The sequence below is a fragment of the Coturnix japonica genome, chromosome 12, assembly GCF_054131305.1.
Source record: "Coturnix japonica strain WE chromosome 12, WE-NBRP24, whole genome shotgun sequence".
Taxonomy (NCBI): domain Eukaryota; kingdom Metazoa; phylum Chordata; class Aves; order Galliformes; family Phasianidae; genus Coturnix; species Coturnix japonica.
Window position 1 is genome coordinate 21996220 of NC_140674.1, and position 17873 is coordinate 22014092.

At 54.9% G+C, this 17873-nt stretch overlaps 2 protein-coding genes across 7 annotated transcripts in view; one reads left to right on the plus strand and one right to left on the minus strand.

Moving 5' to 3' along the window:
* The window catches only part of MME (membrane metalloendopeptidase), a 32105-nt gene extending 31877 nt beyond the window's left edge, over positions 1 to 228 (minus strand). For both annotated transcript variants that reach the window (XM_015872196.3, XM_085513706.1), the window contains exon 1: positions 94 to 228. The gene's annotated coding sequence lies outside the window, so the exon portion shown is untranslated. The remainder of the gene's footprint in view (positions 1 to 93) is intronic.
* LOC107318420 (uncharacterized) overlaps positions 1 to 17575 on the plus strand; it is a 53019-nt gene extending 35444 nt beyond the window's left edge. For 3 of the 5 annotated variants that reach the window (XM_085513707.1, XM_085513708.1, XM_085513710.1), the window contains 3 exons: positions 9080 to 10773; positions 10957 to 12766; positions 12950 to 13004. In XM_085513707.1, coding sequence (XP_085369833.1) covers positions 10514 to 10773; positions 10957 to 11569 — 873 coding nt within the window. In that variant the 5' untranslated portion in view covers positions 9080 to 10513 and the 3' untranslated portion in view covers positions 11570 to 12766; positions 12950 to 13004. Of the gene's footprint in view, positions 1 to 7788; positions 7890 to 9079; positions 10774 to 10956; positions 12767 to 12949; positions 14689 to 14871; positions 16670 to 16851 lie in introns of those variants that run through there. The other 2 variants (XM_085513711.1, XM_085513709.1) reach the window with 2 other exon arrangements.
* The last annotated feature ends 298 nt before the right edge of the window (positions 17576 to 17873 follow it).

Below are 17873 nucleotides of genomic sequence, written 5' to 3' on the forward strand. Positions count from 1 at the left end.
GCGCTCGGGTCCGGCTGACGCCCCGCAGGACGAACCGGGCGGGGGAGACGCGCTGCTCACGCCCCGCAGTCCCGGCCCGCGCCCCGCACTCACCGGCTGCCGCTCGGAGGGGTCCGGCCGCCACGCGCATCCCCGGGCAGCGATGGGCCGGCGGGGCGGGCGGGAGCGTTAGTGTGGCTGGGCGGCGGGCGGCCGGCGGGGCTCAACGCCCGTCCCTCCCGCGGGGCGCCGGCATCGGCGGGACATCAAAGCCCGGGGCGCTCCCCCGCCGCCGCCGGAGCCGAACCGCCGGCGGTCAGAGCGGCCGTCGCGAGTCCGAGCGGCTCCTGGGTGCCCCGAAGGCTCCTTCCTCTTTGCGATCGTTGAAATGCGACGGGGCGGGAAACAAACAAACAACCCCCCCACCCCGCCCCGACAGCGGCGAACCGCGCTCTCCACCTCGCGGAGCTGCCCCCGGCGCTCAGCTGGAGGGGAGGGAAGGCGCCGTGCCCCGGGGCGGGCGGTGCGACGGGAGCCGCGGCCGGCGGGGCTGCCCCATGGTCGGCGGCACCGCGGGGCGGCGGCCGGGAGGGAGCGGAGACCTGCAGGGGCTGCGCCTTTTTTCCCGGTCGGTTCCGGAGAGACGGGGATGATGCACAGAGAAGGGCAGCGGCTGCATGTCTGCAGCGCCTCTTGCCGTGCAGCCTCATTGCCTTTGCCGAATTGATGCTGTCACGTACCCTCTGCGAGATCTTATGTCCTCATTCACTTTCCTCTCACAAGAAAGGCAGCTGCAACTTCTCGCACGAAGAGACAGCCCTGAGCTATCACCAGATTTACCAGCCAGCCAATACAGAAAGATACTCCTTTCATTCTTACTGAGTTTTCTGTTTATTGTTTCATTTTTACTAATACAGGGGCGAATACCTGATGAAGCGAGACGCATTTCTCACATTCTCTGTCTTGAATCACTTTTGCTGCCTTCCTAAAGGCACGTATGTCGCCTCTCAGGCAGAAATGGCAACTGAAGGTTCTGAAATCTTTCATTACCAGCTGCATACACTGAAACATCTGCAGCCTGAGAAGCACAGCCTACCTCAGCTCTACGAAAAGTGGAAACCAAGAGCTGAGCTCTCTGGAACTGCACAGCCACTGATGTGCAGCGCATACAGTGAAGATGGGAGAGCAGCGAGGTATCAGCTGAACTGAACGTGGAAATGAAGCCCTACAGTCACCCTGAGACAAACACTGCCAGCTCTGAGACAAACACAACCAACTCTCACCATCCAATGTAAGAGTAGATGAGTATGTGTGATCCTGCATGTGGATACTAGAATGGCAAGAGAAAGACTTGTTTCAGTTACATCAGAAAAGTGTAACTGCCTTATTCATCTTCAGAGAACCCAAGGAGAACAGGCCTGACGAACAGTGTGAGTTTCCACTCCTGTAGAACCCTGTGCCTGGAAAAGCAGAGTATACACGTAAATAGTTCTGTGGATGCAGCGCAAGGGAGGTATGACTTGTGAGTCAGATACAGCAATTCCTGTTTGGGCATTCTTCAGGGAAAACTCCCATCATGTAACTGAAGTAACAGCCTAAAACCCATGATCTACATTCCTGCAGACAACTGGAGACTCAAAGCGTGTGCTGGCTGACAGTGTACCTGTCATAGGCCTTCGATACAGCTGGAAAACCCTTTGTCCAGCACAGCCTCCCAGAAGCAGTGCAGGCCCAGCTCTGCCCGCTGCTGACAGTGCTCTGCACCATGTGCTGCTCAGAGTGCACAGTGCTGTCCTGCTGCTCCCCAGCACCGTGCGTCAGCTGGTGGGGGCATTCTCAGTAGGTGCTGCACACAGGGTTTGTCCCGTCAGTCACCTGAAGGCTCAGCTTATGAACAACTGCAACAACTTCTTCACTGAGATCAAGAGTGTGTTTGGTTATTTTTAATGCCCTGTGATTTTAGAGAGAAGGTCTGTGGTCTCATATTAGTGGAAATACTCCATATGTTGATAAGGTGCACACTCGATACCAAGAGGAGCCCATGGCTTGCATTATTTCCTTTCGAATTCTAAGCATTTCTTTTTACTCAATGTCATCATCTTTCACTGTTTTGTATCATCATAATTTCACAAAGCTGAGAGAAAAATAACCAAACTACCCCAAATACTACAACAGAAAAATGCACCCCAGAACTGGACACATAATGAAACCCTGTTTAGAGAACAGAACGGTTTGTCCTCGTGCCCCTCCCAAGCTGCCCTACTGCGTTCAGAGGGGATGGCAGTGCTGCCAGTGCAGGTTTGTCCTTCAGGGATCCCTCAATGACTCTCCATCCTGACAGACAGCCACAGCGCACGTACAGAACCACCACCCTGCAGGTGATTCAGAGCCAGAACCAGGAAAGGTGAAAGAACACAACGTCATTAAATCAGTGCCCCTGAAAAATAAAGGTTTCTGTTCTGTAGTGATTTCAGAGGGTGTAGCAGTACCGTTACCTCCTGTAAATCAGTGCCTGCAGAAGGGTGCTGTCCTACAGCTCTGCTGGCAGGTAGCTCAGAACGATGTGCAGGTTGGGTGCATTGTGCAGCCCTCAGAAGAACAAAGTGTGTTGTCACAATAACTGACAACAGCAGGACCTGGTTTGCAGTATGACCTCTGGATGACACTTAGGAAATTAGGAGTGCTATGAAACAAAGTTGATGATGCTCCTTGTATTTCCTTTTGGAAAAGCTCACTTTCCCAAAGTAACAAAGGCAACATTAAGAAACAAACAGCATTAATGTGATAACCCATCTCAGTCCTGCTAATTCTCCTCCCCTTTAAGTCTTGTGTCAGAGGCAGGAAAAGAAAATGGAAGCTCTCCTGCTGTCTTTTGCCTTCCTGCAGTGTGTACGGTGCCGTGGGGACATCGCCGTGCTGGAGCCTGACACACTGAGGGCTCTCAGGGTAGCTTTGCAGCAAATCCACGTCTGGGTGATTTCTCATTTAGGAAAGCAAACAGCCCAGGCCTCAAATATTTGCTTCAGTGCCTAAATTATTCAGGTTTAATTGTATTGTATTGCAGAGCTCTGTCTTCGCAGCTGACAGCTTTGTACCGCGGCTGACTTGCAGGTCTTTGCAAGCCTGAAAGGAACATTTCTCTAAAAAGCAGCCTGCTTTTGCTCTTTTGGGCTTGCCTACAAAACACACACAATGCTTCAATTAATACAGCCTAATTAGCTTTTTTGGGTTCCTGGGACCCTGCCATTCCAGCAGTCCCTGCTGTGTGAGCAGAGTCCAGGGAGTGGTTCTGCAGAACAAATAGGTGAGAGATGCTCAGAGCTGGACACGGCATACAGGTGGCCCAGAGCTGCCATAGGGTGGGCTGGCAGCAGAGGCAGGGCAGGGCTGTGGGGCTGCAGCAGGCCTTCCTGCACAGCACAGCCATGACTGCACACCGTGACTCACAGCCTCCTTTCCGTCTCGTTTGCAAACCACAGCTTTGCAAAGAGAGTGAGTGCGAGCACAGCAGGCCCTGTGGCCCGGTAACGACTGGAGCAGAACCTCTGTGGATGCACAGGATGTACGTGCTCAGTGGCACACAGTGTTTGTCGCTGGGCTTCCAAGCATGGCAGACGCCACTCCTGCTGTGGTGCCCCGGGCCGTGACGGCACTGCACAGCATCGTCCTGCTTGAGTACTGCATGTCTGAACTGTGGTGATCATTTAGACTGAAAGATGAGGAGCATCTTTCACCAGGAGGCAACAGATCCCAACGTGTGTTTCCTCAGTAGGACGGAAGGATGTTGAACTGGTGCAGGCTGTGATCAGGATACGACGTGCCAGAGGGTGAGGTTCCTTTCACTGACGTGTTACGTTCAAACAGTACCACTGACACACTGCAAACCTCATAGACATACTGAACACTTCAGGCCATGTTTGCTCTGAGTGCTGAGTACAGTTACAGTCAGGAAGATTCTTAAGGCTGGAAGGTATTGGAAACGTTTAAATTCAGGATGACAGATTTAAAATATTCATAAGTAATATCTAGATCATTGGGGACGGTGTGTCACAGCGTAACAGAGTGGTGGGAGATCTCACCTCGCCTGACGCAGCAGCAGCCTAATAGTCAGTGTTCTGCTCTTTCTTGCTGCTTGCTCTGGAGTTTCTTTTCCCCATGCAAATGACAGAAGCAAATAGTGTGCAAGAAAAATAAATTCTGTGTCAGTGTCACAGATGAGCTGGCTCCACGTCCCTGGACAGTGAGATAATTTGAACAAAGTCCGTTATTTTAATGCCTTTTTTTGGTCTCTTCTTAATCCTGAACAGCAAAGTACAAGGCGTGTGTAACACAGGTACTGTGGGGAAAATGGGGAAGAAAGAAGCCGCCCTGGCTTTGCACTGCCAGCACACAGTGAGGTTTGTCCTGTTCCAAACCATCCTTCTTGGATCGCATCAAATAATAAAAACAGGACTGTATCCTACTTTGTGGGACTTACAGCACTTTCTGGGGAGAGCCTTGAGATAGGAAGCAGAGAAACTCTGGTGTGTGTGAGTCTGAAAGTGGATTTACAGAATCTCTGTGGGTCATCTCAGCAAGGACTGGGCCTGCTTTCACTGAAGCCCATGGAAAAGCTTCTGGTAACTTAAACTGTGGGATGGAGACCTACGATCTCCTTCAGCCCTGAAAAGTTGGGCTGTTCTGACAGGTACTTGTGTGTGGCATTCAGCTGCGTGTTGCACGGTTGCTGATATCTGAGCATGCATACAGCAAAGCACATGCAGTGAGTGCGGATGCGCACATGCTCTGTGCTCAGCTGTGCCTGTGTCCGGCCCCTGCTGCAGCATCCTAGTTTTGGGAAGTGTAAGCGTAGAGACAAAGTGCTGGTCTTGTACCATGTAGAGGGCTGGCGTGACACCAGCATCTTAATGTTTTTCCTTGGTTTGCTTACGCTTGGCTAAAAATAGCTTACTCGGTGTGAGTGGGTGTTCCTTTTCTTTCTTTTGCTGAAGGTCCTCCCGTGTGCCTGGAAGTTCTTTCCCATTCTGCTTGGTGTTCTTCAGTTTCCATTTGCTTTGCTGGTGTTTTTGGTTTGCCTGCTCTCTGATCTGTTTTCACTTCAGTGTCCTTTTTATTTTTAAGTGCTCTGTTTCAGTGGAGCTGTTAGCGTAAGGCAGATCAAGTAATTCCGAGTTAAAGCAGACCCTTGAACTCCGTGTTTAATGGGTTTGTAATTAGGCCACGTATCCCTGTGAGAATGGGCAGTCTGAGCATTTACCAGGATTACAAAGGGATTTACTTGCCTACTAAGAGTTTCCAGACCTCTTAAATTCTCTAAGAAGCTTTAAGGACAGCACCTCCTTTGGCTGGGAAGGGTTTCACAGAGGCTGTCTGCACACAGAGCTGGGCCATAGGCAGTGGGAGAAGCCCTGCTGTGCGAAGGAGGGAATGGTTCAGGGCTTCTGGAACGTTAAACACAGAGGTGAATTTTGCAGCCTGCCTTGGCAATGCATGGCCAGCTTAAACCGTGTGGTGTGTTTGCTCTGAGAGTTCATGTGTGTATATTTAATAAGACATGCATATTAAAATACACATTAACCAGCCATTATATGCACATCTTTCTGCAGATGTATATGATTAGTACTGCTTTCTGATCCTAGAATATACAATTGTATTTAAATATAAGGTCCTTGCTTTCCTTGGTCCTACCTGTGCACTGTTCATAAGGTTCTGGGATGTGACAGGTGTTCAGGGAGATTAATCCTTAGATGCCAAATTGTTTACTTACATAGTGGTGGTTTGTTCCTACTCATAACTGAGGATGGGCGCTGTTGTTTACTGTGCAGGGAGGAAGGGCCAGCTCCATGGAAGCAGAGAAGCTTCCCTCCCCAGTCCACCTCTCAGTGCTGCTGGCTCAGGTGTTGTGGGCTGGGTGCAGGGCCAGGAGCACGTGGTCCCTTTTCTCCCAGCAGCATTATGATGTTACTTTTATTGCCAGGTTGAAGATTTCTTTCCCAGAACTGAGGATCTCAGATTAATGAATCACAGAATCATATGGGTTGGAAGGGGCCTCTTGGGGTCCTCGTGTCCAAGCTCCCTGCCAAAGCAGGTTCCCTAAGCAGGTCACACAGGTGGGCACCTGGGTAGGTTTTGAATATCCCTAGAGAATGAAACTCCGTAACTTCTCTGGGCAGCTGTCCATAATGAAGGCAAAACTGCTTTTTTTAAGACTACACAAACAGAACCTGCTTGATTCAATTTCATCCTTTTCCCACTTACATTTCAAAACAATGCAGTACGTGACACTAAGGGGGCAATGAGTGATAAATAAGGAAAACTCTTCCAGACTATGTAAATGCATCTCTTTTGCTACGTGTGAGAGCTGTGAAAAAACTTTAGTCCAGTAAGAACATAGAGAAAATCAGAAAACAGGCAAACTAAGTGATGACAGAGATAATCCAGTTTATTTATTTTGAATAAAATGGTGTAAAGAAGAGTTCTCTTGCTGTTTATTTTAAGTGCTTTCTAACCAAGGTATGTATCTTTTTAGGCCAGGTGGCAGTGAGCTGTCTTCAGTAATTAGTTCTATTTTACTTTCTGTCATTGAATAATAGGTTTATGACCACTGTAATTTTTCTGTCCTAAGGGCGGTCGAGCACCCACCTGCTTCTTCCTCTTTTTCACCATCAGCTTATTTCACTAAAGCCTCTGATCCATTTCCATCCACTTTTCCCCAGCCTGGAAGATTCCCATTGCTTATTAGGCCACAGTGAGCCACTGTTTCTTAAAAACAGCGTATGTGGAACCCAAGGAAGATGCAAAAGGATAAGTGTTCTATTGCAAGCCCAGTACTTCCTATGTGAAGCGAAGTCATTGAGGTGGAAGATGAAAGTATTCTGTTTTTCCTCAGTTTTGCACTGGGGACAAAACTGCTCATCCACTAAAGCTGAAACTGGAAGTTTCAGAGCTATCACTCACAGATTCCTTTGCTAACCTAATACATTGGTTCTTATGTTGGGCACTCTTGACCTTTCAAATTTAGAGATAGGTCTCCAACATTCAATCATGCAACATGCAAGGATACATACAGCAATTACACTATCCCACAAATAAATTCTTCAACCATTTGAATGTGGGAAGCCAGGAAGTCATTTTGCTTTCAGCTTCTATCACCTGGCTTTACTTTACCCAGTGTTTCAGTTGGGTGCCATGTATGCAATTGTTTCTATGCTATTGCTGTGATTTATGTAAACACAACCACTAGCACTTGCTACTGTGTTAATTCCCCCTTGCACAGTCAACAGTGTATCTAAAGCCGTTCTATTTTGTACTCCCTTAGACCCCCTGGATGAGCTTTGGGCTTCTTCAAGGGCAGTAACAGCCTCTTTCAATTCTACAGCTCCTAAAAAGGGAATTAACCACCTGATGAACGAGTGGAATCTACCAGGTGTTTCCACTGGTGAAATGAGCACTTCTCTCTTGACTTTTGAGGCTCCTTGTGCCTGTATTATCCCAATTAACCGTTAAAAAACAGTGGCAATGAAGGACTGATTGCCATCCCAGCTGAGCACAGGGCGGTGAGGAGCCGGCACCTGAGGGGGCTCAGCCCTACGGGGCGGCCCGCAGCTCCTGCCAGGGGCCGTGACCTTCAGCTGACCCCGGCCGTGACCTTCAGATGACCCCGGCCGTGCCGCCCTTCAGCTGAAAAGGGCGGGAACGCTGAGGTGAGAAAAAAAGGGCGGGAAGAGTAAAAGGCGGGAAGAGTGAAGCGGCGTTCTGAGCTCCTATTGGCTGGCTGGGCGTCAGGAAAGCCTATATAAGGCGCGTAGGCGGGAAGGTGAGCTTCAGGTATTTACCTCAGGACGTGAGAAGAAGCGGAGCGCGGCAACGGAACGGCAGCGGGCGGACTGCAAGCGGCCTGCGGGAACGAGGTGCGGGGCGGACGGGCCGGGGTGTGCCGGGAATGAGGGGCGGGCGGAGGCGGTGGACGCCGTGCACGATGTGCTTGCAGTGAAGGATGCCTGAGGAGTCAAATGGGGGCTGGCCGGAGCGGGCTGTGCGGGGCGCAGGGGGCAGGCCAACCGGCCGGCTCGAGCGTAGCCTCCGACGGCGTGAGGGGCGGAGGAAAGCCGGCTGGAGAGCGGCATCCGACGGCGAGAGGGGCGGGGGGGGGCGGCCTGAGAGCGGCCTTGGGCGGCGTGAGGGGTGGGGGGAGAGAGGCCGGCCGGAGTGCGGCTTCCGACGGCGTGAGGGGCGAAGGGCGGGGGGGGCGGCCGGAGCGCGGCCTCGGATGGCGTGAGGTGCGAAGCGGGGGGAGGGTGGGGCAGAGTGCGGCCTTCGACGGCGAGAGGTTGAGGGGAGGGCTGGCAGGTGCGCGGCTTCCGACGGCGTGAGGGGCGGGGGCGGGCCGGACCGCAGCCTCCGACGGCGAGAGGTTGGGGGGGAGGCCGGTCGGAGTGCGGCTTCCGACGGCGAGAGGGGCGGGGAGGGGGGGGGCCGGCCGGAGCGTGGCCACGGACGGCATGAGAGGCGAAGGGTGGGGGGAGGCGGCCTGAGCGCGGCCTCCGACTGAGTAAGAGACAGGGGTGGGCCGGACCTCAGCCTCCAACGGCGAGAGGGGGCCGGTCGAAGCGCGGCCTCCGAAGGCGTAAGTGGCAGGTTGGTAGTAGGGGTTGGGGGGGGAGTCGGCCGGAGCTAGGAGCAACAATAAAGCACTTTTACTTGTGTCTGTTGTGATGTCATTTAGGGGTTTTATATGTGTTTATCATTTGAGGAGGGTGGGATTGGGATGAAAGATAAGAGTGGCAAAGCGGTTGTCATTGTTAAAGTGTTTATAAAGATGAATGTGATGGAGAAGCTATTATTAGAAGAAAAGGTAGGTTAGCCTGAGAAAAAAAAAAAGTAAAACACCGTTTCCTACCTAATGACAACATGTGGCCTTGGATACTAGGTGTTGTGAGATACTCTCATAAAATAAGATGCTGAGCTTCAGCTGGGTGGCTGTGCCATGCTTTACACTTCAGAAGGTGATGAGGGTGCCTGGTGCTCTCAGTAGATAGTGTTGAAATTAAATGGGATGGAAGTAAAATGGGGTGGAATGGTGTCATGCCTTGTAATTCAGGTTCTGCTGCCGGAGAAAGAAGACACGGTGTCGGGAACTGAGAGGCAGAAGAGAGGAAGAAGAGGAGGAAGAAGCCTGCCAAAGCCGGGGGGAAAGAGAAAGGCATTCTGGGCAAAGCACCTCCCTGTTAGCAGGGGGCATAGTCACATTTGAATTGAACGTTGCCAGTGCCTTGGGTGACCAGGCCGGCTTTTTGCTGGGCGACCTCCCTGTAAGCAGGGTTTGGGTCTTTGATGTAGTTGATCTTTTACCTTGTTGCTCCTATGGCTGCCTGGGGAGCGTGGCCCCCTGTAAGGAGGGCGAGAGCCACCTCTCCGCACCTGAGTGGGAAACGGAGCCTGCCGGACCCCAAGGCCACCCTGTAATCAGGGTAAGCGCCTTTTCCCTGCCCCTTCTCCCCCCGGCCCCGCAGTGCCGTTGCCTGCTGGTGGCCTGACAGTGTGCCAGCCCTGTACTCGGGGTGTGTGGCGCGGCATTTGGCCTTTGTCCTTACTTGAGAAGCTCCTTGGCACGTTGAGGTCTGTGGCCTCCGTGCAGCCCTGGAACAGGTCACAGGCTTTTGTGTGTTGCTCGTGGTTGTGGGTTTATTCCTAGGCGTTGGCTGCACTGCGTTGTCCTTCCCTTCTGGAAAGTTGCATCTGTGTGTGTGTGTCCCCCTTCCCTGTTTGTGTTGTGGAGTGAGTGAGCGAGTGTGCTTTCCTTTTAGGCCCCCACAGAAATGGCTGCAGCTTAGCTTTGACTTCCCAGAGGTGGAATGGAGGACTTGGTTGCATGCCTTTAGGGGAGGGGGAGGGGGGGTCTTGCCCCCCATCTTAGTCCCACGAGCGCTGCAATTGTCCCGTCTGCCTGTCTCCTTTTTTCTTAGTTGAGATCTGAGCCACGTGCTAGCTCCGTGGCCGAGGCCGCCCTGTAGCCAGGGTTTGGGCCTGTCCTTGCCCGGCCGCCTGTTCTGCTGGCGGCATGACGGCCCCGTACTCGGGGTGCGTGTCACAACCTGTGTTGCCCTGAGTCCCCCAAGCGGCCCGCCCCCCCCTGTAACCAGGGCTGGGGAGGCTGCAGCGTTGCAGCCGGCTGCTTTAGTCATCCAGCTGGTGGGGATGACCCCTCCCTGTCCCGTCAGAGGGTGCAGGTTGAGGTTCTGCTTTTGTGTAGGGTGACCTCCCTGCTCGGCGGGTCGAGGTTTTGTTCCCTGTGGTGCTAAAGATGTGGTGATGTTGTGATGTTGTGCTGCCGGGCGGGCCCGCCTGTAGCTCAGGCGTTGGTGGGAGCTGCGTGCTCCGCGGGGCTTCTTGATTTGATGATGGTGAGGTGTGGGGCACCGTCCTGTAGGCAGGGCTGTGCGTGCCCCCTGTGCTTGGTGAGCTGCTTTCTGAGAGACCCCCTGTACTCAGGCGGGAATGCGGCCCCGGCCTTTCAGAGGCACGGGGCTGCGAGATGTGGGGTTGGGCTTGTGCCCTCCCTGGAATAATTGAGTCTAGAATCCTGATTCCCCGGCCTTTGGCCTTGTCGCCCCGCTGCCTGGCGGCTGAGTGTTGTTCCTGCCGCTGGGGGGAAAACCGGGCTCTGTGGCTCCAGGGGTGTTGTCGGCTTGCCTTTGGCCACTGCTTTTTGTGTGCCCAGCTTTATTTGCCCAGTCTGCCCGCCTCCGTGATCCCCTGCAGCGCCGGCTGGAGCCTTCGCAGCGCGCCAGTGAGGTGAGAAATGAAGCTCTAAGTAGTTTTGGCAGGAACGGAGTGGGGAGGGGGGCAATGCACAGACTTGCCCCTTGGCTGGGCAGTCTTGTGCCGCGTTCCTTTGGTATGTTGGGTTACCCTGCTTCCTTCAGGTGGAGGGCTTGCTGCTTCTTGGGTCTAATGGTGTCGTGCCTCGTATTTCAGGATCTGCTGCCGGAGAAAGAAGACGCGGTGCGAAGAGGAGGAAGAAGAGGAGGAAGAAGAGGAGGAAGAAGAGGAGGGAGAAGAGGAGGAAGAAGAGGAGGGAGAAGAGGAGGGAGAAGAGGAGGGAGAAGAGGAGGAAGAAGAGGAGGAAGAAGAGGAGGAAGAAGAGGAGGAAGAAGAGGAGGAAGAAGCCTGCCAAAGCGGGGGGGAAAGAGAAAGGCATTCTGGGCAAAGCACCTCCCTGTTAGCAGGGGGCATAGTCACATTTGAATTGAACGTTGCCAGTGCCTTGGGTGACCAGGCCGGCTTTTTGCTGGGCGACCTCCCTGTAAGCAGGGTTTGGGTCTTTGATGTAGTTGATCTTTTACCTTGTTGCTCCTATGGCTGCCTGGGGAGCGTGGCCCCCTGTAAGGAGGGCGAGAGCCACCTCTCCGCACCTGAGTGGGAAACGGAGCCTGCCGGACCCCAAGGCCACCCTGTAATCAGGGTAAGCGCCTTTTCCCTGCCCCTTCTCCCCCGGCCCCGCAGTGCCGTTGCCTGCTGGTGGCCTGACAGTGTGCCAGCCCTGTACTCGGGGTGTGTGGCGCGGCATTTGGCCTTTGTCCTTACTTGAGAAGCTCCTTGGCACGTTGAGGTCTGTGGCCTCCGTGCAGCCCTGGAACAGGTCACAGGCTTTTGTGTGTTGCTCGTGGTTGTGGGTTTATTCCTAGGCGTTGGCTGCACTGCGTTGTCCTTCCCTTCTGGAAAGTTGCATCTGTGTGTGTGTGTCCCCCTTCCCTGTTTGTGTTGTGGAGTGAGTGAGCGAGTGTGCTTTCCTTTTAGGCCCCCACAGAAATGGCTGCAGCTTAGCTTTGACTTCCCAGAGGTGGAATGGAGGACTTGGTTGCATGCCTTTAGGGGAGGGGGAGGGGGGGTCTTGCCCCCCATCTTAGTCCCACGAGCGCTGCAATTGTCCCGTCTGCCTGTCTCCTTTTTTCTTAGTTGAGATCTGAGCCACGTGCTAGCTCCGTGGCCGAGGCCGCCCTGTAGCCAGGGTTTGGGCCTGTCCTTGCCCGGCCGCCTGTTCTGCTGGCGGCATGACGGCCCCGTACTCGGGGTGCGTGTCACAAACTGTGTTGCCCTGAGTCCCCCAAGCGGCCCGCCCCCCCCTGTAACCAGGGCTGGGGAGGCTGCAGCGTTGCAGCCGGCTGCTTTAGTCATCCAGCTGGTGGGGATGACCCCTCCCTGTCCCGTCAGAGGGTGCAGGTTGAGGTTCTGCTTTTGTGTAGGGTGACCTCCCTGCTCGGCGGGTCGAGGTTTTGTTCCCTGTGGTGCTAAAGATGTGGTGATGTTGTGATGTTGTGCTGCCGGGCGGGCCCGCCTGTAGCTCAGGCGTTGGTGGGAGCTGCGTGCTCCGCGGGGCTTCTTGATTTGATGATGGTGAGGTGTGGGGCACCGTCCTGTAGGCAGGGCTGTGCGTGCCCCCTGTGCTTGGTGAGCTGCTTTCTGAGAGACCCCCTGTACTCAGGCGGGAATGCGGCCCCGGCCTTTCAGAGGCACGGGGCTGCGAGATGTGGGGTTGGGCTTGTGCCCTCCCTGGAATAATTGAGTCTAGAATCCTGATTCCCCGGCCTTTGGCCTTGTCGCCCCGCTGCCTGGCGGCTGAGTGTTGTTCCTGCCGCTGGGGGGAAAACCGGGCTCTGTGGCTCCAGGGGTGTTGTCGGCTTGCCTTTGGCCACTGCTTTTTGTGTGCCCAGCTTTATTTGCCCAGTCTGCCCGCCTCCGTGATCCCCTGCAGCGCCGGCTGGAGCCTTCACAGCGCGCCAGTGAGGTGAGAAATGAAGCTCTAAGTAGTTTTGGCAGGAACAGAGTGGGGAGGGGGGCAATGCACAGACTTGCCCCTTGGCTGGGCAGTCTTGTGCCGCGTTCCTTTGGTATGTTGGGTTACCCTGCTTCCTTCAGGTGGAGGGCTTGCTGCTTCTTGGGTCTAATGGTGTCGTGCCTCGTATTTCAGGATCTGCTGCCGGAGAAAGAAGACGCGGTGCGAAGAGGAGGAAGAAGAGGAGGAAGAAGAGGAGGAAGAAGAGGAGGAAGAAGAGGAGGAAGAAGAGGAGGAAGAAGAGGAGGAAGAAGCCTGCCAAAGCGGGGGGGAAAGAGAAAGGCATTCTGGGCAAAGCACCTCCCTGTTAGCAGGGGGCATAGTCACATTTGAATTGAACGTTGCCAGTGCCTTGGGTGACCAGGCCGGCTTTTTGCTGGGCGACCTCCCTGTAAGCAGGGTTTGGGTCTTTGATGTAGTTGATCTTTTACCTTGTTGCTCCTATGGCTGCCTGGGGAGCGTGGCCCCCTGTAAGGAGGGCGAGAGCCACCTCTCCGCACCTGAGTGGGAAACGGAGCCTGCCGGACCCCAAGGCCACCCTGTAATCAGGGTAAGCGCCTTTTCCCTGCCCCTTCTCCCCCCGGCCCCGCAGTGCCGTTGCCTGCTGGTGGCCTGACAGTGTGCCAGCCCTGTACTCGGGGTGTGTGGCGCGGCATTTGGCCTTTGTCCTTACTTGAGAAGCTCCTTGGCACGTTGAGGTCTGTGGCCTCCGTGCAGCCCTGGAACAGGTCACAGGCTTTTGTGTGTTGCTCGTGGTTGTGGGTTTATTCCTAGGCGTTGGCTGCACTGCGTTGTCCTTCCCTTCTGGAAAGTTGCATCTGTGTGTGTGTGTCCCCCTTCCCTGTTTGTGTTGTGGAGTGAGTGAGCGAGTGTGCTTTCCTTTTAGGCCCCCACAGAAATGGCTGCAGCTTAGCTTTGACTTCCCAGAGGTGGAATGGAGGACTTGGTTGCATGCCTTTAGGGGAGGGGGAGGGGGGGTCTTGCCCCCCATCTTAGTCCCACGAGCGCTGCAATTGTCCCGTCTGCCTGTCTCCTTTTTTCTTAGTTGAGATCTGAGCCACGTGCTAGCTCCGTGGCCGAGGCCGCCCTGTAGCCAGGGTTTGGGCCTGTCCTTGCCCGGCCGCCTGTTCTGCTGGCGGCATGACGGCCCCGTACTCGGGGTGCGTGTCACAACCTGTGTTGCCCTGAGTCCCCCAAGCGGCCCGCCCCCCCCTGTAACCAGGGCTGGGGAGGCTGCAGCGTTGCAGCCGGCTGCTTTAGTCATCCAGCTGGTGGGGATGACCCCTCCCTGTCCCGTCAGAGGGTGCAGGTTGAGGTTCTGCTTTTGTGTAGGGTGACCTCCCTGCTCGGCGGGTCGAGGTTTTGTTCCCTGTGGTGCTAAAGATGTGGTGATGTTGTGATGTTGTGCTGCCGGGCGGGCCCGCCTGTAGCTCAGGCGTTGGTGGGAGCTGCGTGCTCCGCGGGGCTTCTTGATTTGATGATGGTGAGGTGTGGGGCACCGTCCTGTAGGCAGGGCTGTGCGTGCCCCCTGTGCTTGGTGAGCTGCTTTCTGAGAGACCCCCTGTACTCAGGCGGGAATGCGGCCCCGGCCTTTCAGAGGCACGGGGCTGCGAGATGTGGGGTTGGGCTTGTGCCCTCCCTGGAATAATTGAGTCTAGAATCCTGATTCCCCGGCCTTTGGCCTTGTCGCCCCGCTGCCTGGCGGCTGAGTGTTGTTCCTGCCGCTGGGGGGAAAACCGGGCTCTGTGGCTCCAGGGGTGTTGTCGGCTTGCCTTTGGCCACTGCTTTTTGTGTGCCCAGCTTTATTTGCCCAGTCTGCCCGCCTCCGTGATCCCCTGCAGCGCCGGCTGGAGCCTTCGCAGCGCGCCAGTGAGGTGAGAAATGAAGCTCTAAGTAGTTTTGGCAGGAACGGAGTGGGGAGGGGGGCAATGCACAGACTTGCCCCTTGGCTGGGCAGTCTTGTGCCGCGTTCCTTTGGTATGTTGGGTTACCCTGCTTCCTTCAGGTGGAGGGCTTGCTGCTTCTTGGGTCTAATGGTGTCGTGCCTCGTATTTCAGGATCTGCTGCCGGAGAAAGAAGACGCGGTGCGAAGAGGAGGAAGAAGAGGAGGGAGAAGAGGAGGGAGAAGAGGAGGGAGAAGAGGAGGGAGAAGAGGAGGGAGAAGAGGAGGGAGAAGAGGAGGGAGAAGAGGAGGGAGAAGAGGAGGAAGAAGAGGAGGAAGAAGAGGAGGAAGAAGCCTGCCAAAGCGGGGGGGAAAGAGAAAGGCATTCTGGGCAAAGCACCTCCCTGTTAGCAGGGGGCATAGTCACATTTGAATTGAACGTTGCCAGTGCCTTGGGTGACCAGGCCGGCTTTTTGCTGGGCGACCTCCCTGTAAGCAGGGTTTGGGTCTTTGATGTAGTTGATCTTTTACCTTGTTGCTCCTATGGCTGCCTGGGGAGCGTGGCCCCCTGTAAGGAGGGCGAGAGCCACCTCTCCGCACCTGAGTGGGAAACGGAGCCTGCCGGACCCCAAGGCCACCCTGTAATCAGGGTAAGCGCCTTTTCCCTGCCCCTTCTCCCCCGGCCCCGCAGTGCCGTTGCCTGCTGGTGGCCTGACAGTGTGCCAGCCCTGTACTCGGGGTGTGTGGCGCGGCATTTGGCCTTTGTCCTTACTTGAGAAGCTCCTTGGCACGTTGAGGTCTGTGGCCTCCGTGCAGCCCTGGAACAGGTCACAGGCTTTTGTGTGTTGCTCGTGGTTGTGGGTTTATTCCTAGGCGTTGGCTGCACTGCGTTGTCCTTCCCTTCTGGAAAGTTGCATCTGTGTGTGTGTGTCCCCCTTCCCTGTTTGTGTTGTGGAGTGAGTGAGCGAGTGTGCTTTCCTTTTAGGCCCCCACAGAAATGGCTGCAGCTTAGCTTTGACTTCCCAGAGGTGGAATGGAGGACTTGGTTGCATGCCTTTAGGGGAGGGGGAGGGGGGGTCTTGCCCCCCATCTTAGTCCCACGAGCGCTGCAATTGTCCCGTCTGCCTGTCTCCTTTTTTCTTAGTTGAGATCTGAGCCACGTGCTAGCTCCGTGGCCGAGGCCGCCCTGTAGCCAGGGTTTGGGCCTGTCCTTGCCCGGCCGCCTGTTCTGCTGGCGGCATGACGGCCCCGTACTCGGGGTGCGTGTCACAACCTGTGTTGCCCTGAGTCCCCCAAGCGGCCCGCCCCCCCCTGTAACCAGGGCTGGGGAGGCTGCAGCGTTGCAGCCGGCTGCTTTAGTCATCCAGCTGGTGGGGATGACCCCTCCCTGTCCCGTCAGAGGGTGCAGGTTGAGGTTCTGCTTTTGTGTAGGGTGACCTCCCTGCTCGGCGGGTCGAGGTTTTGTTCCCTGTGGTGCTAAAGATGTGGTGATGTTGTGATGTTGTGCTGCCGGGCGGGCCCGCCTGTAGCTCAGGCGTTGGTGGGAGCTGCGTGCTCCGCGGGGCTTCTTGATTTGATGATGGTGAGGTGTGGGGCACCGTCCTGTAGGCAGGGCTGTGCGTGCCCCCTGTGCTTGGTGAGCTGCTTTCTGAGAGACCCCCTGTACTCAGGCGGGAATGCGGCCCCGGCCTTTCAGAGGCACGGGGCTGCGAGATGTGGGGTTGGGCTTGTGCCCTCCCTGGAATAATTGAGTCTAGAATCCTGATTCCCCGGCCTTTGGCCTTGTCGCCCCGCTGCCTGGCGGCTGAGTGTTGTTCCTGCCGCTGGGGGGAAAACCGGGCTCTGTGGCTCCAGGGGTGTTGTCGGCTTGCCTTTGGCCACTGCTTTTTGTGTGCCCAGCTTTATTTGCCCAGTCTGCCCGCCTCCGTGATCCCCTGCAGCGCCGGCTGGAGCCTTCACAGCGCGCCAGTGAGGTGAGAAATGAAGCTCTAAGTAGTTTTGGCAGGAACGGAGTGGGGAGGGGGGCAATGCACAGACTTGCCCCTTGGCTGGGCAGTCTTGTGCCGCGTTCCTTTGGTATGTTGGGCTTCCCACTTCCTTCAGGTGGAGGGTTTGCTGCTTCTTGGGTCTAATGGTGTCGTGCCTTATACTTCAGGTTCTGCTGTCCAAGAAAGAAGATGTGATGTGGAGAACTGGGAGACAGGAGCTATGAAGGCGACGCGGAAGCCTGCTGATGCAGCGATAAAGAGAGGCTCTCTGGACAAAGGACATCCCTGTTAGCTGGGGCATAGTCACATTAGACTTGAGTGTTGCCAATGTCACATTGCATGGGGAGTTTTAGGCTTCCTGCAATGCCTTGTTACTTTCTGTTAATGCTGCTCTTTTGCATCCTTTGGCACTACGTTGTATTTATACTCTTGATCGACCAACCTTACAGCACTGCATTTATACTTCTTTAGCGGGTAACAGCAGGAGTTGATAGTTTGTTGTGTCTCACTGGGAGTTCTGAAAATATAATCAAAGGCATTAATCGGTTGAGTTTCTGGAAAACTGAATTGCAGGTTAAACATCAAGCACAGGCTGTCCTTTCCTATTTCTTTATGGAATTGGCTTTTGAAAGGCTGAGGGCTGCTGCAGAGATAACAAGGTCTGGAGAATTTGCAGCATTTGCTACCAACTGTGAGGACAATTCCCAGCCAAAACAACGGGCTGCGGGGTGGCCTGGGGCATCAGCCAGGGACTGCAGCATGAGTGGGAGCAGTGAGTGTGCCTGCCGCCCTGAGCACATCCCACAAGTGTGATGTTCTGCTTTCACTCAGTGAGAGATCCTGCAGGGAATGCCATGTTAAGATTACAATAAACAAACTAACTGAAAAAAATGGCTTCTGCTTTGTTTTGACCAGCTAAGTATATCCCCTTTCTATCCAGAAACAGCACATGGTAAATGTGTATTGCTCTGATAATGAAGGATGCAAGGGGCAGTGTGAGTAAAGGAAAGCATTTCTTTCGTTCAGGGGATAGTCCCAAGAAACACAAATATTACAAGCCCACGTTTTTCTGAGGAGAAGTTCTTGAGCAAACTCCCCTGCACAGTAGGGAAGGGTGGCTCCTTGTGGGTTCATTCACAATGGAGACTGAGGTTCCTGCAGTAAGGAAACCATAGGGAAGCCCGTGCCA